Below are 23437 nucleotides of genomic sequence, written 5' to 3' on the forward strand. Positions count from 1 at the left end.
AGAGTTCAATGGGAGTGTGTGGGTGTACTGAACTATACTGTACTGACAGCAGGACTTCAATTCAGTTGAAAAAGAGTAGACCACTAAAAATGACCGCTATAGATAATATAACCAGAAAAGGACACCCTTTTTATTTTCACTGAGCTGAGCCACAACTGAGCGTTATGTTCCTCCTACAAACTGCAATGTATGGACATAGACTTTTGCTTGAGCACAATGACAGCTAGATTTCATATATCATTGTCTTGAATGTCATACACCTAAATATTGGGGTCTTTTTGATGTCACACACGCTAGTAAATGTCAGACACATTCAGGATCCTCTAGAATAGCTGAATCAGAAAAATCCTCTAAACACAACATGCTACTTTTGTGTCTTGGCCACTAGGTGGAACCAGTGCTCTAGTGTGTGCTACATCTGTTTTGTAATGCTGGGGGTTTATTATGCTCTGTGGATAAGCTCCCTTCTTAATCCGCTATATCAATGCCACAAGTTTGCTGTATCTTGAATGTGCAGGCTCAGATTGGGTGGACAGAGTGACTGGTCTCCAAACCTCTGGACCCTTGTATTTTAAGAAGCGTCTCTGCTGAGATGCCATGGAATGTGACGGCACCCAATGTGCTCGAATAGACGGCTTTGTGAGGCGTGCTTCCCTTGGCTTTGGGGAAAAGGTCAGTGTTTGAACTAACTGTCTGTGGACAGACGCTACGATACCAGGATGTGCTTTCAAAGACGCCCCTCTTCAGTGTTCATGTTGAAACTCATGTTTCATGATTCATTCCTGCCAGACTGACATAGCTTTGCACTGAGGTAACTGCCTGCCTTTTTGTGTGGGGATTTTAGGTTGACATAAACATTTAGCGATCCATGTTTCAAAGTTATATTTCATTTAAAGAGTAAAACACTTAAATTTAAACAGATGAATAGCCTCTCATGAATGCATATTACAGATCCATGAAATGGTTTATCTGAATCCACTAAATTGCCAGAAGGACAGTACAAGTACGCATATGCAGTGTCTGCCAGAGGGATTTCTAGCTATTAAGATTAGCCTGAGATTAAATGTTTGCTCCTAAGTGTACTGACTGCTGAATGTTGATATTTTTGAAAATAATGATTATTGTTCATATCCAGGGTAGCTTTGCAAAACATTCAGCAATGGCAAATTCATTGCTGCCATGTGGGATTGTGATGGTCGGACAATTAGGTGTCAATCAAACTGGTTTTAATGGAAATGGGATGAATTATCCTTTAGGCCTACTACGAATTGTCTTTGTTCGAGCTTGTGTGATGTGTCCTGTAATTGTCTGCCTTCAGAATTCTCAGTGGCAGGCTGCATAAAACCAGAATGGAAATAAGAGCACAATACAGCCATCAGAGAGAAAAGCTATTACCTTGCAAAGTACCAGCACATTAATTTACAATGCTGGGATTGAGTGGACTCCATAAGCAGATGGTTCTCTGTTTATTCTTCTCTCACTATGATTGACATCTACATTTTCCCCAAACCTGTCTCTCGAAAACAGACTAGGCTACATTTATTTGGTAACCCATTGGAAATATGAGCTGGGTGATTGAATATGACAGTGTTGTCAAAGTCACTTTGGGTCTGTGACGTAACTCAGGTGTCCTGGCTCACCTGTCCATCTAGCAGAATGGGTATTATTTGGACTGGATTTGTGGGGTTATTATGAGTTGTGATTTTGCAGAGGGAAAGGCTGAAATTCTACTGTGAGTTTTTGACTTCTAAGTAAAGGCAGCTTTGCCTTTCTACCCTGATCATCCTGTCCCTTTGTATTAGATGTCTAATGTTATATAAATGTCAGGACCCTTAACTGATAGGCCGTAGGGCTTATTGGGTAAAGCAATTGCACAGGGCAAATGAATGCAGTTAAGCAAAATGATGCATGTGTCAGCTACTTTAATTGAATAAGTATTGGCCCTGGATATCTGAGGAGGCATTGTATTGCTCATCTTGCCCTTTCCCATAGCTTAAAAAATGAAGGCACGCAAAAGGTGTGTATTATAAAAGAAAATATCTCTCGGATTATGCTTCCACCTGATTTGAAATTATTGAGTCAGAAAAACTGATAACAAAACAACAAATGACAAGAGAGCAAAATGGAGGGACAGCCTCTTCTGTATGGTATCCATGCACCACTTCAGCCTATGCACTGTGCTGCAGTGACTGACAGGTTGAGTCACCTATGGAGCTTGTTTCCATAAAGGATAACTTTAGAAACACTTTGAGTTATGTGGATACAAGTGTTGATCAGTTCAGTTCAACTCATCTGAACTACTCATCTGAACACATAACATGCTTTTTTGCTCTGTGTGAGATAAACTTGGTAATGATGTTGCATCAGCAGATGGTTTTTAAAAAGATTATGTGCAGTTTGATAATCCTTATCCACTCCTGGAAATAAACAGATTTTCATGTTTGGCTGTTAACACATCCATATTAAAAGGGTAGCTGTGACAGGTTCACAGATTCACTCTTCAGCTGGTAGTGGTTGTTGGCACTACAGCAATGTTATGTGGACATTGTCATAGCTATTTATTCACAACACTTCCAATAATAATTGTTATCATTATACAGCCGTGTGTGTGTGTAGTTTATACTGTGCAGACTGCAATTTGGTTGAATGTCTTTTATCCTTGCTGTTATCTGTGTTGTGGTTTTCAATCTAAAAATGTGAGAAAATGGGCCATATGAGGTAGAAATTATTCTGCCCGTGGTTGCAGTACGATGCTTGTGACCTTTGCCCTGCTGCTTGGGGGTGTTCTGGCCAGCTGGCATGTCTCAATCCCAGGAAATGATCCAGTATTGGTGCAGATGTGTCTGGGCAGAGGGTCTCCTCTCCTGTCTGCGGCCACATCTGTGTGATGGGCGTCCTGTCATTGTTAAGACTGTTCTGCTGGGCAGAGAAGTGCCCTTTGCTCTTCCAATTTTCCACTTTGTGACTAGGAAGTCTTGTTTATGCTCCAGTTTTTTTAAGCTGACTTGGAATATTTAACGTCAATTTGAGAACCATGCTTGTTTGGTTTTCTACGAGCTGTGTGAATGTGTCTATGTTCTATAATAATATGTTGTAAAAATCATGAAAATGTGGTAGCTTTAGGCCTTCAAGCCCTTTTTGATCCTTCTGTCTCATTCTGTCCTATCCCTGCATCAGGTAGCTTAGTCAAAACAGAGGACATGTGCAAAGCATGTGTCTGAAGTGTTTTGTAACTGTTACATAAACTGCAAGTTTGTGTTATGAGCCCGTATTGTTACCCATTGCCTCTTAGGAGAGATAATTAGGATATTGCTGAATTGAAAAACGTCTGCATCCTACTAAAGTGAGCTCTGAAGGTATAATTATTGGGTGCTTTTTGGCTTTTCTTAAAACTAATGAGGAGTGCTGTATATCAAACGGTGTGCAGTCAGAAACTCAGTTGGACCACCATCGTATCAAAACACATGGAGGGGAGTTGGACCACCATCGTATCAAAACACATGGAGGGGAACTGAAATTGGAACACTGGACTCAAGAAGGGGAGACAAATAAAGTCCTCTTCAAGACAGAGGGTCATTACAGCCCGTCCATGCTTTTGCGCTGCCTTGTTTCTGCAACATTACCACTGCCCCCTTTAGTCTTTATGTTGACAACATGGGATGAATTGCACCACATGTCAGATAATGTTTAATACAGATTGAATGCTGTTCATGTTTCCAGCCAACACAGATACTTTGAAATGAAAATGAATCGGACTTTAGCATAATGCTCTACAAAATGTAGACTTGTTTTTTGCGTTTTTGTTTGTCCCCAAGTTACCATTAGCTCCCTGTTGATTTCTATGCCACTGGAAATGCTTTGGGAACACACATGTTTGTTTATGCCATTAAAAAGGGTTTATACACTCAGATGCTATGTCAAGTGATACAGACAAAACAGTGATACTCTGTTTTTGTTTTTAAATAAGGCACTGCATCTGAAATCTGAATTAATGCTTGAGGTTTCTGCTGTTCTTTGAAAGAATCTTACACCATCATCATAAATGTAATCGGATTAACTCTACAGATGTCTAACCCATAATAGACCAACAAGGTTGCATTTAACAGTCAAGCCAGTCTTTCAGAGACCTAAACCCTGATTTCTGTACTTAGTAAAATATAAAATTAAACCAGAGGGAAGAACAACAGGAAGAGAAAGCCAGGGGATGGATTTAATATGGATTTTAAAGGTCTCTGTGTGTTGTTCACAGATCACACACAAGTGCAAGCAAGCCCTCACTGTTTTGCCATTCTATACACCTTCTTCAACCTTTCTCCCCCATCATTGCTCCCTTAACAAAGTGGAGAGCTGGTGGAGGTTATAACAGGGACTCTGGGGGGGACGGGGGACAGGGGACTGAGGAATGGGGAAGGACCCTGGAGTGCTCTCCTCCAGCTACTTATCCCCATGCAATAACTCATGCGGTCAACCACTCTGCAACAGTATTAGTATAAGTATATATACTCTTTTGATCCCGTGAGGGAAATTTGGTCTCTGCATTTATCCCAATCCGTGAATTAGTGAAGCACACAGTGAAGCACACACTAATCCCGGCGCAGTGAGCTGCCTGCAACCACAGCGACGCTCGGGGAGCAGTGAGGGGTTAGGTGCCTTGCTCAAGCGCACTTCAGCCATGCCTACTGGTCGGGGTTTGAACCGGCAACCCTCCGGTTACTAGTCCAAAGTGCTAACCAGTAGGCCACTAGCCAGACCCTCCACAGTGCAACAGGGTGCAGAGCCAAGCATGGGTTATTCATGTGTTGGGTTGCTCACTGCATGAGCAGCGGACATTTCCATGTCAGGGATGGTCTATAAGGTCTCCAGTGATTCATTATGTGACCTGGTTCAACCCTACACCTGATCTCAGCGTACCTGGTGTTTGTGCCATTTGTTTTTTTCATGTGTGTTGTCAAATTGCTGTTGTGCTAGAAACCCCTGTGGTGTTTTATCTGAAAATGTCTAAAAACAATCCTAATCACAGGCCCTTTCAACCCATGGAATGAATATTTAGTTGTTTGATGGTCTCTCGCCTTGTCCCTGCTGCCTCATGTGCTATGTGAATGGATCGATCAAGACGTAATAACAGCAGTCACTCGGCTGGAAAGGGAACACAACACTGGGAGCTCCAACCGAGACATTGGGCATGATTATGTTGTCATTTCCCCCCACTTGGCCATGACAGAAAGTCTGTCCTGTTTCCACAGAGACAGCCAACAGCCTCGTGTCTAACGACCAAACCCCACCCCAGCACCCCCCGGCCCATCCCTGATACCACTCACCCTCTTCCCCCGTCATATACCACTGCGTCCTGGGAAATGGGAAATCAGGGTACATGGCGTGAACACGTCTGGGTAAAGGTGACTAGAGAAGCTGACGCTAAGCCACATGTCCTGCCTTGGAGACCATGTTGTCCCAAAAATTAGCTCCACGCACATTCCTCTAGCTAGCCTAACGGGTGATTCTCTTCTCTCCTCTACTGCCTGGTACTTCTGTAGGACTATGGCTCAATCACAACATGGTGCTTCTCCAAACAACTGTTTCTCCTCATGTACAATAAAAACAGTCCGATTTGTACACACGACAGGAATGGGTGATTCAATCAAAAGTATCCGAGTATTGAATTTCACAATATAATTGTATCGGTGGGCTAAAGGTGTGAAATTGCTCTTTTGGGGGTTGAATGTAGTTTGGTAGAGCAATCAAGCCATGGTTGTTATTTAGGCAGGCCAAAAGATTAAGGAAATGCCTTTCGCTCCTCTCAAGTGAACAGTGTATTCCTGGAAATACAATTTCCTTCAAAGTTTGATTGCAATCTTATTTTGTTACTGCCGAACAGCACGTATCCTGAATCCACAGAGAGAATGTGTACAACCCTACTGAGAACAGTCCAAGGACAGCATTTTAAATCAAATTTGATACATTAAAGCAGGAAGTTATGATTATTTGTTGTGGTATCATGTAATTATACATTCAATCTGACCAACCTGAAGGAATGCATGACAGAGGATATGAGTAAATGTAAAACGTATTCATTTTACAATTGACTTTCTCTGGTTCCATTTTCTGGATCAATATGATGACTAAAAAGGCATTCCCATTGAGAAGAATTAATTATAAGAATTGAAAAGAAGCAATCTACAAAAAAAGATGTTTTGTACAGGACTTAATGTTGCCTTGCAAAACCACAAAATGTTCATCTATAATGTTCATGTAGTCATTATTCACCAGATGACAAATGCCATGTTATTTCATATTTTCGTTCTGTATGTGTTGACACATACTGATGAGGTAGACAGGCTCTGGGGAGTTCTACAGCATCATATCCACCATCGTCGGAAGTTATGGTAAATATGCAGTGTGTAGGTTGATGATTTCTGACACAAAGGCAAGTCTTTATAAAGAATGTAGTGATCAGATAAAAGTAATTGAACAGCATGTTGCCAGTTCTGCTCCAAAACTGTGTTAATACATTTAAATGCACTCACTTCTTAGTGTACAGTAGCAAACATGCATGGAAAGCAGCTGACAAACTGGAAACACAACAAGAAGAAAGAAAGAAATGAAAGCAAAACAACAAGACAAGCCTTGTTATATTTCACAAATAATTTGATTATGAGAAATGGAAGAAGCCTTTTTGAACATGACGCTGTACTAAATCATCAATTTTCTTCTGTAGGCCAAGAACACATGGGAGATTAGAGCAACCCAACGGTGCAACTGAAATGAGCGACAAACATGAATGAATGAACAAATAAGCATCTTGTGCTCAGTAAGCTGCTGGAAATGTGGAAGACCAGGTATGCTTCCTCCACAGAGTTTTCCATTCGGTGCATGTCTTTGAGCTGCACCATGTGGTTGATCACATTCCTTTTCACATTATTGACTGAATGGAGTATTCACTGAATGTGAAGGGGAAAAAAGCCCAGTGGGACTTTATTATACATTATGTCCATATCCCTCTCCTATTGCGTGCATCCAAAGCTCTTCCTGCTGCATACTCATTGTATATAACAGTGTATCCATTATACAAAAAAAGCTTCTTTATTTCTCTATGAAACACTTCATTTACTGAATGTTGCCGTGTAGGGAAATCAGGCGCTGTTGTACTCTAAGGGCTTTTGCGTGCATTGCTGAGTACCTCTTGAGAGTTACGTGATGCTTTCATTTGGCTTTCCAAATCTGTGTAAATTGCATTAGTGCCAGTTTTAAGATAGTCAGAGATTATTTATATAAAAAATCTCTGTTAACAGTTAACTGTGGCCCAGTCAAGCAAAATATACACAGATGAGGTGAGACTTGGTGATTAACAATTACTGGGTTTAACATGCTCTACCGTAAAATAGAGATGTGCATATCTGGAAAGGTGCAAAGGCTTTAAGGTGATTAATTGCTTCTCTGCTATTCCACTGACATTGCCACTTAACATTTTCACAGAGTCACTTACTTTTTCCTGCCAATAGAACACCTCTATACAGTGATGGCCAAAAGTGTTGGCCCCCATGCTAAAGTTGACTAAATGGGTGTTATTTGAGTTAGCCTATTAGCTGGTTTGATTTGCATTGAGCTCAATGAGCATCAAACCAGCTAATAGGCTAACTGAAATAACACCCATGCCAATCTCTAGGTATGGTGAAGGGTATGTGATGATGTGGGGCTATTTTAATTCCAAAGGCCAAGGTAACTTTATCAGGATGCACAGTATTCTGGATCCATGAAATAACTGGCCTTTAAAAATAAAAATCTGCCTCTCTCTATGGGGATTTAACATAGGGGTGTCAATACTTATGACCCCTGTATTTTAAGGAAGAACATTTATTTATTTATGATACATTATTCATTCACTAAGAAAATTGGTGTCCTTAAAGGTTAGATATTTCCTCATTTTTCACTTAAGGCATTAAGATCAATTTCCAAAAGATGATTTTATATTCCTCTTTTCAGTCAACTTTAGCATGGGTGCCAACACTTTTGGCCATCACTGTATATTATTTTGCTAAGCTGTTGAAGATTGCTATTTTTCTCATCCCTTGTCCCTCATCCCAGTTTACACATCCAGCTTTCATCATTTTTACTCTGCCTAAAGCCATGGGAAATGGATTTTTTATCAAGATTAGTTGAGAGATTGGGTTGAAATTAAACCGTACCAGGCTGTCAGTGAACAACAGACGGCACACCCAGACGGTTTCACCATCTTCACTGGAGATTTTAACCATGCTAACCTTAAAACTGTACTTCCAAAGCTACACCAGCATGTTGATTTTCCAACAAGAGGAGATAACATCCTGGACCTGGTCTACACTACACACAAAGGAGCATACAAAGCCACCCCCCTCCCCCACATTGGACTTTCAGACCATATCACTGTTATGCTAATGCCCGCATACAGACAAAGGGTAAAAGTGAACAAACCGGTTCGCAAGCAGGTAAAAGTGTGGCCTGAGGGAGCCTCCGATGCTCTTCAAGACTGCTTTGACACAACAGACTGGGAAATGTTTAAGCAGGCAGCCACTTACAACAACCAGACAGACATAGAGGAGTATACAGACACTGTAACCTCTTACATCACCAAGTGCATCGATGATGTGACCCACACAAAAGACATCATCACTCGGGCTAACTGGAAGCCATGGCTGACAGGGGATGTCCTCAGGCTGCTGAGGGCCAGAGACAAAGCCTACAGAGCTGGGGATGAAACTGGCATGAGAACAGCGAGAGCCAACCTGTCCCGTGGCATCAAGGAAGCAAAAAAGGAATACACTCACAAGATAACCACCCACTTCAAAGACAGCAGGAACGCACAAAGCCTATGGCAGGGCATTCAGGCCCTCACGGACTACAAGCCCGCGCCACAGAGCTGCGAGAGCAACATCCCTCTGCTCAACAACCTGAACCGCTTCTTTGCTCGCTTTGAAGCACAAAACAGCACCTGCCCACAGAAGACCCATCCCCCTCTACATGAGCAGCCCCTGTGCCTCTCTGCCGACAGCGTGAAGAGGACACTTGCTGCTATCAACACCCGTAAGGCAACAGGTCCAGACAACATCCCTGGTCGTGCGCTGAAGGACTGCGCAGGGGAGCTTAAGGATGTCTTCACAGACATCTTTAACACTTCCCTGAAGCAAGCCATCGTCCCATCTTGTTTCAAAGCTGCCACCATCATACCTGTGCCGAAGAAAACTGCTCCATCCTGCTTCAATGACTACCGCCCTGTGGCACTGACACCCATCATCATGAAGTGCTTTGAGCGGCTTGTCATGTCACATATCAAATCCATTCTCCCCCCCACCCTGGACCCCTTCCAGTTTGCATACCGAGCCAAACGGTCTACAGAGGATGCAATCTGCTCTGCCCTCCACCCAGCCCTCACCCACCTGGAAAAAAGAGACTCATATGTGAGATTGCTGTTTATAGACTTCAGTTCTGCATTCAACACCATAATACCACAACAACTCATCTGCAAACTTGACAAACTGGGACTCAGTACCTACCTCTGCAACTGGCTACTGGACTTCCTCTGTCAGAGGCCTCAAGTAGTACGTGTTGGCAACAATACCTCAAGCAGCATCACACTGAGCACAGGGGCCCCCCAAGGCTGCGTGCTCAGTCCGCTGCTCTTCACCCTGCTGACGCATGACTGCACTGCAACCTACAGCAACAATCACATAGTGAAATTTGCTGACGACACAACTCTGGTGGGTCTCATCACCAAGGGCGACGAGACTCAATACAGGTTGGAGGTCGACCATCTGACCACGTGGTGCAGGGACAACAACCTCCTGCTGAACGTCAGCAAGACCAAAGAGATTGTTGTTGACTTCCGGAGAGGTCACACCCAACACCTGCCACTGACCATCGACGGTGCTGTGGTGGAGAGAGCGAGCAGCACCAAATTCCTGGGGGTGCACATCAGTGAAGACCTCTCCTGGACCACCAACACAGCATCACTGGCGAAGAGAGCTCAGCGCCGCCTGTACTTCCTGCGGAAACTCAGGCGAGCAAGTGCTCCACCAGCCATCATGACCACATTCTACCGAGGCACCATTGAGAGCATCCTCTCCAGCTGTATCGCTGTGTGGGGCGGAAGCTGCACTGAATACAACAGGAAAGCCCTGCAGCGCATAGTGAACACAGCTGGAAGGATTATTGGTGCTTCACTCCCCTCCCTGAAGGACATTTACACCACCCACCTCACCCGCAAGGCGACCAAAATTGTGAGTGATGCAAGTCACCCCGCTCACAATCTGTTTGATCTACTGCCCTCTGGGAAGAGGTACAGAAGCCTGCGCTCCCGCACTACCAGACTCACCAACAGCTTCATACACCAAGCTGTTAGGATGCTGAACTCTCTCCCTCCTCTCCCCCCTCCACCCTCAGCTACATAACATCCTGGACATTGGACCCACAAATGGCCGCCTGCACCACTCCACTTGCACACTTGTACACTTTGCAACTTGTTGTTGTTGTCCTGGAAACACAACACTTCTGCTGCTCTTACATAACTTGCACCACTATGCCACTTTATTTCTTACTTAGGTCAAACAGAACTACCTCAGCCTCTTATTGGCCTGACTTTGCACTAGTATTTTATTTTATTGACTGTCTATGCACAATTTCAACCAAATTTTGCTGCTCTTATTTTTTCATTATATGTGCCCTCTTATTTACTTATTTACTTACTTTTTTGTTTACTTGAATGTTATGTTTGTCTGTGGACTTAAAATTGTTAAAATATGTCTTGTCTCCACCGTGGGATAGTGAGAAACGTAATTTCGATCTCTTTGTATGTCTGGAACATGTGAAGAAATTGACAATAAAGCTGACTTTGACTTTGACTTTGACTTTTGTAAAAACACCATACAGAAATATTGAATCAACATTGTTCGAATTGCTATGTTTTATTTATATCAACACTGTAGACATGGAATATTCACTTGACTTTCGCAAAATGTACTGAAATATTCCTTGTGGCAGAACTGGCTGGTTTGTGGCTAGTCTTTAAGATCATTTTTCAGGCTTAGATATATGAAGCCTGATCTCAAAAGTCACCCAAGCCCATATTAAACACATTTTTTAAGATGAACACGTTTGTCTGCAAGGGTAGGCCTACACTGTATATCTATTGGCCAGCTCTGAGAGTGTGCATTCAATCCTAAATTATGCACTGCACTGTCAAAGATGTCACTCCCAACCCTTTGCACATATTGCCACAGGAGTCATTTTCAGCTCAACAGAAAACCATTCGCTGCAATCCAGCCAGACCATAGCTCCCATTAACCATGTGTTTCGCCCCGAGCTGGCCCCCGGCCTCAGTTAGCAGCATCTTAATGGCTGTAAACACACACACACACTGACCTTCTACATCGAACACATGCAGCCCTGTGTTAGAGGATGGCTAGGATACAAATCTGCACCAGCACAATGCAACTGCTACATTAAAACCATGTATCCTGAAACAATTGTGTTTACTAGTTTTACACTCAAGACAAAGTGTATGTTGTAAACAGTTAAAATGGAAGTACATCAAGTGCTTCTTCATATACAAAATTTGACATTAAATATTCATAATGATTTTTACTGTGTACACAGTACATTTGATCAAAATTATGACTAAAATTGGACAAGATACAGTTGTTGATGTTCCGATGATGAATCCACTTTTTTCTACTTGTTGCAAGCCGTTCACTTCACATTCACTTAAACTTGATCCACTCATTTAGCCAAGACTAACAAAGTACATTCTCCACACTGCAAGTGGGTTTGTTGAGGAACAACATTCCGTTTTCCACTTTCACCTTGTTCACTCCAAAAAGCACAGACACTGGAAATTTTATGTCAACCAAACGAATGGCTTAAAATTTCAGAATTGTCACACACAAGCACCTCCACAACACGTGCTCCTCCAAGGACCACTTCATACCGACCACTGATTTCATGCAGCACACTGTTCAAGGGCCTTTGGATTCTAAAGGGGGGGGGGGGGGCAAAGCAAGGCTTTGATCACTCTGACTGACTCCTCCTACAGGTTTGTTAAGTCAGAGGTGCTTCTCGACCCTTTCTTTTCTGAGAGACTCTGAAGAGACACCATCTGACTGGGGTTCTCATACACACTGGTGTGAGAGCACCACTCCGAGAAGGTCTCCTCGGACACCTGGGTCATCTTCCCCGACCGCTGGCCCGACTTCTGCCGCCGGAGGGAGAACATCCGGGGGATGCTGCTGCTGCTGCTGGCGGTGGAGGAGGAGCTAAGAAGCGAGATGAGCCGCTGGTGGTACTTGCTCTTGATGACCTTGGCCGAGCGATAGAGGTCACCGATGAAGCAGTAGCAGATGGGGTTGAGGCTGGAGTTGGTCAGGCCCAGCCACTGGGCAAAGGGCCGCAGCTGCAGGACCCAGTGCGGGGGATGCTGCACGTGGTCAATCCAGATGTCGGCCAAGTACAAGGGCAGCCAGGAGACGGCGAACAGCAGCACCAGGGCCACCACCATCTTGGCGATCTTCTTACGCATCTTCAGGCGCGATGAGTACAGCGCCTGGCTCTGCGGGTCAAAGTCGGCAAAGTTGCGCGAGGCCCACCACAGCTTCTTGCCCGTCAGGAAGCTGATGACCAGGTTGAAGGTGACCGGGATGCAGTAGAGCGTGACGAAAAGGAGCACGTTGTAGACCTGCTTGAGGCGCGGGTACGGCCAGATCTCCCGGCAGATGGGCAGCACGATGTCGCCGATCAACGGGATCTCATCGCGCTGGTTCATGAAGATCAGCGGCGAACAGATGGCCGAGGAGAGCACCCACACCACCACGATGGTCCAGGCGATCTTGCGGCGCGTGAAGAAGGAGCGGGCATTGAGCGGGCTGTGCACGCTGTAGTAGCGGTTCACGCTGATGACGGTCAGGCTCAGGACACTGGCTGACACGGATACCGCCTGTGTGAATGGCACAGCGCGGCACAAGAAGTCCCCATACACCCATGCCGTGTAGATCTTGTGGCCCAGGGTGACGGGCATACAGACAAGCACCACCATCAGGTCGCACACGGCCAGGTTGATCAGCAGGCTCCTGGTGGCACTCACACCGGACAGGCGCTTGCTCCTGCGGCCGGTCAGCACGTGGATGGCCATGACGTTACCCACAAAGCCCACCACGAAGGACAAGATGTACATGACAGTGAGCGCGATGGTGGTGGGCTCGTGGATGGTTACCAGGAACAGGGTCTCCAGCTCGCTGCTCCCGTGGGGGAATATGCCATTGTCAATGTCACCTGCTTGTCCAAGGGATTCATTTTGTGGCTTAAGGAGTAGCCCAGCTTGCTGGTTTTCTGCTGAGAAATTCATTTTATTCTCCGGGGCATAGCAGGATGAGCAGGTGTTCTGAGGGAGAGCAGAGCACTCGATTTGCATAACCTGCTCACTGCACATCCCAGCGCAGAAGTCCTGGAACTCGGAGGCAGAGTGGGACACTCTTTCATCGAATTTCAGGTGGCTCCCATTAGGCTCCGCAGAGCAATCAGTTTAGTTCCTTCAGTTCACTGCTGTGAATGAAAGAGCACGCGGGCAGCATCAACGGCAGTTCACCTTCTCCCCAAAAAAACAAACTTGTCTAGTTATACCCATAACATGTTTTAATACTAAACGAAATGCTGTACTATACTGTACAATACTATATTGTGTGCTATATTAAGTGCGTAAAAGTATTTCACTCGATCAGTCATTGATATGTCAAATAGATTTTCTACCTCTCAATCAGTAGCACTATGCAGTAACGCAATACAGGAAAAAGATGCAAAATTACACCAAATGGACCTTAAGTAACCCGCACCAAGGATGCACAATATTAATATATATGTTTGAAGACTGAAATAAATGTGGTGGAATAAGGTGCAATGCGTGTAAACAGGTGTCAGATATTACACATCACCAAACGTTAGTTCCTCACAACAAATCGATGAATGTGCTCCGGAACAAATCTTATCACACAAACTGTCACTTAACACCTGCTTTCCATATGTATTCAGCAAACCTCTTTATGAAGAACAGCCAAATCGAAAGGCAGTTGAATAATCCCTACCTGTTCCCATGATAATCCCTGGAAAAACGGCAAAAGCCACTAAAACGACTCGATGAGGAAGTGGAGCCCAGCCTTCCACTTTTCTGCCCACATTATTACACTAGGGGAATTGATACCTTTTTTGAACGTCCCTGCCTTTCTCTCTTGGAATGAAACCTCATAGACACGACTGCATGTCTGGTTAGATCAGAGTGCGGAGAGGTATGTCACTTGCGCGCCACGGCACTTGTGAGAGTGTGGAGCGCGGTTTGATCTTTTTTCATCAGGCGTGTGCAAATTACAGTGTTATGTCAAGGAACCAATCGAATGCTGGCGGCAAAAAAGGGTGGAGGCAAGTAGAAATGGATATCTTCTTAATAAATAAAATGCGCTAGAAGCCTTCTAACTCTCATACTAGATTTAGGCTTCAGGCATTTCGTAAACATCACGTACACGATGCAATCAAATACCAACATGAAGTGCATTTAACGTATTATGAATTCTGAACTAACACTGTATTGGAAAAAAAAAACTTTGAGACACATTTTCAAGGACATGAATCCTCTGCAGAGGGATTGTGTTGTTTGTGTGTTGACTTCAGATATTTCAACCCAGTGATCAAAGGAGAAATCCTTTCACTGGGTGTATGAACTCATTTCAATAAATGAGTCTAATCTGAAGACGTGCAGCAGCTGTGGCCCTAGAGGTATTCCTGGGGATGAGGAGCAGCGGTGTAGTCTAGTTAGCTGTAGTGGGTATACTGTGATCAACCCCAAATGTTAATATCCTTGTCTATTTTAACTGGGTACTGAGATGGTGATGCTTTTTAAGTGGGTATAATGTGTAGTCCTGTGTATCACATAGACTACACCACTGATAGTGGAGATTCATGTTTAGATTGTGTTGCTTTGAATGTTAAGATTTCTAATATAGACATTTATCCCACACATCCATACATATGTTTATTGCGGGTATCTGATTACCACTATAGTGTTGGAATTAAACTTCACTCTATGCTCTCGAACCTTTTGAATAAATGCTGTAGGTTACATTAATGCACATACATTCATTTGCATGCCATCTGGAATGAAATATGTATAAATTCGACATTTGACATTTGTACTCCCCATCCACATGGACCTGCCTGATAAAAATGGAAATGAAATCCATTAAGCATCAAGGATTCTTCAAGTCAGCCAATAAATCTCAGTGGCTGTCAATTCTGCCATTTATTTTCACATTTGTTCCTCTGATCATGACATTCAGTTAAGCTATATCCAAATCAAGAGTCTAAACATTTCCTGGCAAAGTTTTAATTCCATATATCCAGCAAGATTGAGTGTTTAAAACACACGATGAGGGACAATGACTAATCCACTACAAACAAACAAAAGCTTACTGCTGCTAACTTGCATCCAGAAGGCATCCTCTGAGAACGCCTTTGACTCAGTAAAAGTGCTTCTTGGTGATCTCTAAAGAGGAGATGTTGACGTCATTCACCACCTGCACCTTTGTGATCGTCTTTAGGTCTTCCACACGGTGTTTGTACTGCATGATCTTCGTCTCATCGATGTAGACGTGGAAATTTTCATTGTCTGAGTAAATCTCAATCTGTGAAGATAACAATTAGTACTAATGTTAACTGTGCTCTTTGATTTTAGGAGGAAATTGAATTTATATTGTTCTTATATATAGTACACACACACACACACACACACACCCCATTTGTTGTTGCACACTTGTTTTTTAAGAAGTTAAAAAGCAACCCCACAAGTATATGAGTTACTAAAATTGGAGGTGTTACCAAAACGAAAATAATACACATTCTTAAAGTTTGTGTATAGACAACTGATGGTAGACCAGACAGTCACCTGGAAAGGCTCCTCAGCTCCGAAAGGGAAATTGGTGCATCTCTCCTCCTGTCCCCAGTGGTTGGCCATGAAGGAGTTGCACACAATGTCCGACTCTGTGAAGCGTGGGTTGAAGTGGAAGGCTATTCTGTCATCCCGATCACATAGGAAATTAATCTCAAACCTAGGGTGCAAAGCATGGAGCATTAGAAGAGATTGCCCCAGACCTAAATGAACAATGTAGGAGCAGACAGTTTTGCGTTAGTGAGAACAGAATAGGGTCGTGGAGGTCATCTTCAAATGATGGCAGTATGATGACAAAGTAACTGGATTTCTCATCTTCCTCCACTCTCTCTTCTTCATCTTCGTTTGACCCTAAGCTCAGATGCTGAGCCACATTTCTGACAAGTGTAATGACAGATTATCACTCTCCCTTCCTGAGATGGGACTAGATTGCTCAGGTGTGCGCCCTGTTCACATTTACATAATATACAATCATCGAAGGCATTCACATGGGACGGCCAGTTTTCCTTCTCTCTTGAATTAATTGTTTTGCACATGACTGCTTTCTCCAGTACTCTGATTGGTGCTCCACCTTGTTAGAGGTTATTGGATTCTTTTGTTGCCACTTGTAATTTAAGGATGATGAATGTGCATCTGTCTCTCAATGTACTGGGTTAACTATTGGGTGTCATTAAGTATTCTCACTCCATTGGTATAGAACTGGCACACTGTGAAAATGATTTCAAGTGGCCATGTTGTCACTTGCTTTTATAGCTCCATGTAATATTCACCCACAAACAACATTGTGGTGTGATTGTCTCCCAAAGAATACAAGAGGTATGCCAAGTTCCCAACAATTTCACAACAGCTAGTTCTGGAGTAGGCCATTCAACTAGCCTGCTTGCTTACGAGATTCAGGCTGCGCACTGCGCAGTCAGCACCCGCTGCCTTATTTGGGTTTTGGATTGCCAGGTTTTAACCTTATGACAAAAAGGTTGAAATTGAAAGTAAGGGCCCGTCCCATCTCTCCCCCCTTAAAACTTCCACTTGGTTTTGATTTCCCTCAACATTAAAGCCCCCTCGACAAGGGAAGTGGAGGTGAAGATCTTTCCCTATGAATTGGGAGACCACTATATGCAAATTAGCGTAGCGAATGTGCTCACCTATGTCACGCGCAGCGCCGACGTGTCTACCGGTAGTAGCCTGCTACTTTTTCATTCAGGAACATGCCCATTCCAGCGGTCATTGTTGTGTGGGCTGTACTGGTTTATCTACGTCTGGTTAATTAACAAAGATACGTGTGAAAGCCAGAACACACACCTTTTAATATTGACGAAACTACCCAGATCAGATATAACGTTATTTGATGGGCAGATATTTTCTAACATTAGTGTTCAAAACTCAACAGTCCATCAGATGTGCATCAAACTAACATTCCAACAAATTTCGAAATTTTAATATGCTTATTTGCGAAAATATATGAAAAATGCGGCCGGCTTGGTGAGCTCGCACGGTATCCTGGGTAATTTCATCTCCCACTTCGTTTTAAGCCTGCATCGGTCCTGGCTATATTTTGAGGGTTGATTTTAAGGGGAAAATAGCACTTCCCCTTGCTCCCTAAAGTAATGGGACACCCTAGCCCTACTAGCCTAGAAATCTAGACGCGCCTCTAGCGGCAGCCAGGGCTAGTCTAGCAACTCTCCGTTGGCTTGTGAGCTCCAGAAATCGAAACTCAATCAGGCCAATGAAATCGTGTATAGAGTCGTTAGGTGGGCTTAACATAAGTTGCAACGGTTTGGCTTGAATTCCCTGCTACTTGAAAACAAATAAAATGGATGTTGCTGTTGGCGAACAGTGTGACACGAGTTTAGCTTTTATTAAGTTGGCAAACGGTTGAACTAGCCAACTAGCTCCGCTGGTGGGAAACGCATGGGACTCATAGCGCTGCCGCTGTCCTATTGCGTGCAGAGGGAATTTGAAAGACAACTGATTATCCCGCCCCTCGGACTGAGCACTGCGAACGGTGAGTGCCCAGACCCTACATTTTAATGTGGGTCTGGCTCGTCAGGCTATAGCCCTACACATGCACGCGCAAAAATGAGGTTAGGGCAAAAATCTAGGGGAGGTATTGGGATGGACACTAAGTGATTGTGTGTGTGTAGGGTGTATTTCATACACAATCTGGCAACCTGGGAGATGTCAGACTAATCGAAAAAATGAATGGATCAATGATTTTAAAATTAAGTTTGAAGGCCATGCAAATTACGGGAGTTTTCCGGGAAAAATAACAAAACGGGAGGGTGCCGGGAGATGACCTTGAAATACGGGAGAACCCGGGAAAAACGGGAGTGTTGACAGGTATGATCTAATACCCTAATGATATGCTGTGCAGGACTTCACAGAGGTCGGACCTGCTCTGCCTCTTTCCTAGAAGGAAGTTGGACAGATGACATCTGTTTGATGTGCAGTCAGAACACGACTCTCCCGATCTTGAAAAACCCTGAGGACTGACCTGAATAAGCTAGTAGGCCTAAGTCCTCTATGGCAATAGTCCGGTAACTCTATGCTCACAATCTCTTCATTTGAAGTTGCATTCACAGATAGCGACCACAGTGACTGTAGGCTACTGCTATGTAATATTGTTGAAATTATAAGTAAAGTAAGTGAGTCTGTCTTTTATTCATAGAGCGCATTTTTCATGCACACAACACAAAGCGAAGAGGCGTTATGAACACAACAGGGGTGGGAAACTAGATAAGCAGCATTGGACTGAGTTGATATAGTACTAATCCTGAAGTATGGAAGAATAAATACTCTTCCCAATAAAGCCTTCTATTGATCTTAAATCATATTATTCACACCATTTCTCTAAACACAGTGGATATATCCGGCACCAACATGAGACATGTCGACCTTTCCCCCTGTGGAAATGACGTCCAGACCAATAATAGAGTATGGATAGACTAGAGAGCGATCAGTGGTGTCCGTTGGGTCATGTCACATACTTACTTGTTTGCCTCTGAGGGGGTTTCTCCTTTGAGGATGATGCTCCAGCCTGGACACAGGCCATCAGGACAGGAAGCCTCAAACTGTGAGGGACAAGTAACGGGTGCTAATCACTTTAGCGCCGCCAGCACACGTCATTGCTATGTGCTCATGACTCAGTGTACTTTCAAGCTCGGCAAGGAAGCACAGTACATCTGAACACACTAAAGAACAGTGTAATCTTCTCAGACAATTAGGAATTTTACATCACATGGTGTGTCAGATTGCTTCTAAGAGGGGCAAACAGAGAAATGGTTGAGGTGGAGAGAAAATGTAAAACAAAACACACTGTAGGGTTGATTACTCTCTCTTGAATTTCCCCTTGGGGATCAATAAATTATCTATCTATCTATCTATCTATCTATCTATCTATCTATCTACTCCTAGACTGCCCCCCTATTAGCCCTCTTAGTGCCTAAACATTGTCTTCTCTGGCAATCCGCCCCTGGCTGTCCGGTCCCGCTTGCTATCAGCATACCATTATCAGCTCATTGTTATGTGTGACTATGAAGGGATATGCTAGATATTCCATCAGAGACCACACGCCTCTCTTAAGCTTGCAAGGACTGATAGCAGACTCTCTCTGGAGGCCAACTGAGGAACAGTTAAGTGCTGTTCAAACAAATCATTTTCTTTCATTAATGGTAGCAGGTATGTTTACGGAATGCATTTACTGCATAATTTTCTGTGATAATCTGCATTTGAAATATGGAAGTCTGAATTAAAAGAGATTCCAGATTGAAAAAATAGGATCTTATTAAGGGCAAGGTTTGTTAATTTGTTATAATAACTACAATAAAAATCAATCTTTCCTGAACAGTAATTTCCTTCAGGCAGTACTCTGACAAAATGATTTATTATTATTATGTTTCTTTTCCCTTATTTCCTTTGATGTAGCTTTTTGAGAATTTAATCCGTGAACTTTAAAGGTCTTATGAGGCTCAGGAAAAACATACACATCATTTTGAGTCATGCCATTCTGAGGCCACAAAAAAACAAAAAAAAAACAGATTACTCTTAAGGTGTCTTTGAAGAAACTTTTGCTCAGAAAAAAGACTTCACTCTCTGCGTCTTTCTCTGTCTCTGTCTGTCTGTCTGTCTGTCTCTCAATCTCTCTCTCTCTTTCTCTCTCTCTCTCTCTCTCTCCACTCTCCCCTCTTGCATCTGGGAATGCAACACTTTGCCATCTCACTGAATTACACCAAACAGAGCACTGGGCTCCAAATGCTCAGCTCAGCTCTCGGCTCCAGGAGGAGGAGCATCTCTCCCCGGAGTGCGGCGCAGTGATAGAGGAGAGGAGAGAAGAGGAGGGGAGAGGAGAGGAGAGGAGAGGAGGAGAAGTGATTAGGACGGGAGCTCTGCTCTCCCTCTTTAGACAGCTACTTGTCTTGGAGGGTGGTGGTGGGGCATCTTCCATCTGCAGTATCACTGCTGCTTCAGCAACTTCCACTCATCTTATCTGCTGCTGCTTCAGCGTGCCTGAGAACATTATGTCTGCGTCTCTCTCTCTCTCCCTCTCTCTCTCACACACACACACACACACACACACACTGCCATAGCTGTCTTATCTAGGTGCAGTGACTGTCACCTTACCTCTCCCAAGCCAGGGGCTAGAGCAGCTCCCAGTGTGGAGAGAGAAACGTCACTGCCTCACTGCCCCCACCTAAATACTGTATGCAACGCCTGCTCTACACAACATACAACACTGCAGATGCCACCTGAAGAAAATAAGATGGTAAACTGACACAAGCCTTTGAGTGGTTTTTGAGGAGGTGTGTGTGTGTGTGTCTATGTGTGTATGAATAAGCTTAAATGAACATGCTGCAAAGGCGAATAAAATATCCTTCCTTGAGTGCATTGTATTAGAACTATGGCAGCCTCTAATTTTTTTCTTCTCAACCTAATGATAAACTATCAAATTGTACCAGTGTTTAGGGGTGACACCATGTCATTACCTAAAGTGCAGCACACAGAGAATAATTAAATACCCATCACATAGAATGAGAGAGAATGATGAGCTGTGCAAAAACGTTCCAAGATCTTTTTTTGTCCATATCTCCTTTAAAGGGACAGGGTGTTTCCATTGGGCTACATCTGACTCTTTCTCTGCATCTAATGGCCTGTAACAACATTTCAATGAAAGGGAGAATCGTGTATGGCGAGTTGTGTGTGGTGTGTGCATTATTATGTGGTCATACATATTGCATTATTGCATATTGCATTATTGACTCACCAGCCACTGTGAAGTAATTTGTGTATATCCTGTATGCATAACCTATGTACAGTCTGTATTCTTTTTTTACTATGGCAGTGATGTAGTTTACAGTAAGTTACACAGCGTAATAGCATTTGCTAAAAGACTAAATGCACCCATATCTGTTGTGTACAGTATTTCACTTTATTGACCCACCAGGCTCTGTATGTATCTGTCTGTGTATATTCTAATATGGTAATTTAGTTTACTGTAAATGATCCTGGGTGATAGCATTTGCTAAAAGACTAAATGCACCGTATCTGAAGTGTGTATCTTACCCGTAATGTCATCCTTTCTGCAGGGTTTTGCGATGTCCAGTTGGCGTCAGGGATCTCCGGTTGCCACTGTTTTGGCAGAGGGATGTCATTTAAAGAGCGGTATGAAGACCACGTGAGTGGCAGGCTTTACTGGGATCAGGGAGGCAGAAAGAGGCCTTTGTCTGAGGTGGGACCAGCAGCGTTCATCACTTTGTTCATTCTCTGCTTAAATCCTCAAAGAGCGCCCGGCGCTGTGTGTGTGTGTGTGTGTGTGTGTGTGTGTGTGTGTGTGTGTGTGTGTACACACTGCCAAACATTGATCAATGTTTTCATGGTGTATATCTGTGTCAATTTGTGTGTGTGCATCAATGTTTTCATTGTGTATGTGTGGGGCATGTTTGCGTTGGCGCGCGCGCGCGCGCGTGTGTGTGTGTGTATAGGTGTACAGTATGTGTGGTTAGGCAGCAAGTGGTATTGCACCACCTGCTGCAGTTCATGTGGAGATGCATCCATTAGACTTGAGCTGCAGATAATAAAATAAATAAATGGCTCCAATATGAACTGTAGAGGTCAGATTAAGAGAAAAGTAATGAATTTAGTGTATATTATTTAAAGCCACTGAGTCTCCCACACTGGAGGTTCGTTAAATATTCATCAACGTTGTGCACAATGACAGCTGATTTTCAGCAGTGCATCATTCAGTCTCTGGGGAGAGTTGACCTCTTCCCTCTTCAGTCCTGCCCATCATTCGCTAACTTTCCCCTTCAGCTCCATGCTTGTCACCATGGAGAACTTCATCAGCCTGGAAAATGCTTACAGATAGAAAGTTTGATGGAGGCAGTGATGGTGACGATGCTGGAGGTGTGGCGGCTGAGGCACGTGCACCCCCCCCCCCCCCCAAGGGCCCTTTGTGCCGGGAGCGTGATTGGCCATTGATCCCGGGGATTAGGTCTGCCATATGGGTGTCTGTTTTGGTTTCACAGCCCATCAAATCTGCCAGCCCGTTGGAATTTCCTGTCTCTGTTGGCACAAAGGCCTCCCGAAAGCTCATTAGGCTGCCATGTGTCCCCTCTGCTTAGGGTGGCAAAATGCTCCACATTGCTTGGTGGGCACAGGCACACCTCGCAGCCTCCTCACAGCCTCACCAACCAGTAAACAGTCCTATCTGTTATGACATCTGAAGGAAAACGCCACTGGGATGAGCATGCAGTTAAACAGTGATTGGACAAGGAGGTTAATGGACAACGATTTGGCCTTAAAACATGTAATTATAGATACCACATTTGCATGCATTAACATGCTTCCTCCACTCCGCAGGTTGTGGGTCTGTGCACAATGCTGTAATGGTTTGCTGTAACTCACATGAAGTCTGGTCACATTATTTTCCCTATGTGTAAAACTTTGCATAATGTCATGAAATCTTGTTAGTATAGGTGGAGACTTCAAATCCCCGGCTCTTTCTTGTGTACTTTTCATCTTTCTCGTCTTGTGTATTTTAAATTGTGCAAAATGAAAAACCTAAACCTATATGCACATGCATGGATGAGTGCATTTCCTTTCAGTAATTCATTTTGCATCCATGTATTTAAAGTAGATGTGAGATTGTTTAGGCACGACAAAAAGCAAACAGCTAATCAATAAGATTATCTTTGATGATAATATCTGCTGCACAATCTCATTTCAATTCTGACCAGACTAAAGACACAAGTAACTTTTGAAAGTCAGTGGAAATATGGATATGCATTCATTGACAAGATTTCAAATGCCTACATTTTTGGATAATAAGTGGTTAAAGTAGAAAGCCATATCAGATGGTATGTTGATTGTGGTTTCCTGAAGTCTCACATGACGCTGCTTTTCCTCATACCGACAGAGAACACTTGGATGGCCACACAGATAATGGGAGCTCACACACCAGCTTGTAATTGGCAGGTGGAGCAGTCAGACCTG

At 43.7% G+C, this 23437-nt stretch overlaps 2 protein-coding genes across 2 annotated transcripts; both read right to left on the bottom strand.

Moving 5' to 3' along the window:
• Positions 1 to 10961: 10961 nt before the first annotated feature.
• LOC143102984 (galanin receptor type 1) lies at positions 10962 to 14309 on the bottom strand. The gene is made up of 2 exons (XM_076266766.1): positions 14100 to 14309; positions 10962 to 13563 (listed from the first exon to the last, which is right to left on the bottom strand). Exon 2 carries the CDS (start codon positions 13448 to 13450, stop codon positions 12056 to 12058), a length of 1395 nt encoding a protein of 464 aa, XP_076122881.1. The 5' UTR covers positions 13451 to 13563; positions 14100 to 14309; the 3' UTR covers positions 10962 to 12055.
• A 1215-nt stretch (positions 14310 to 15524) lies between these two features.
• On the bottom strand, positions 15525 to 21520 carry grifin (galectin-related inter-fiber protein). Its single transcript, XM_076267097.1, has 4 exons — positions 21509 to 21520; positions 18941 to 19020; positions 15950 to 16112; positions 15525 to 15689 (listed from the first exon to the last, which is right to left on the bottom strand). The coding sequence occupies exons 1-4, from the start codon at positions 21518 to 21520 to the stop codon at positions 15525 to 15527; spliced, it is 420 nt and encodes a 139-aa protein (XP_076123212.1).
• Between the last annotated feature and the right edge of the window lie 1917 nt (positions 21521 to 23437).

Source organism: Alosa pseudoharengus, unplaced genomic scaffold (assembly GCF_046254945.1).
Source record: "Alosa pseudoharengus isolate Yale_2024_CS ecotype anadromous, Long Island Sound unplaced genomic scaffold, YU_APseudo_1.1 YU_APseudo_1.1_scf_4, whole genome shotgun sequence".
NCBI classification, from domain to species: domain Eukaryota; kingdom Metazoa; phylum Chordata; class Actinopteri; order Clupeiformes; family Clupeidae; genus Alosa; species Alosa pseudoharengus.

Excerpts from the sequence above, each read along its gene's own strand:
- LOC143102984 (XM_076266766.1), bottom strand. The coding sequence starts at position 13,450 with ATGTGCAGTGAGCAGGTTATGCAAATCGAGTGCTCTGCTCTCCCTCAG.
- grifin (XM_076267097.1), bottom strand. Across the intron at positions 16,113-18,940 it reads ACCCCCTCAGAGGCAAACAA|GTTTGAGATTAATTTCCTAT; the intron begins GTAAGTATGTGA and ends TTTGCACCCTAG. Across the intron at positions 15,690-15,949 it reads GAGCTGAGGAGCCTTTCCAG|ATTGAGATTTACTCAGACAA; the intron begins GTGACTGTCTGG and ends TTATCTTCACAG.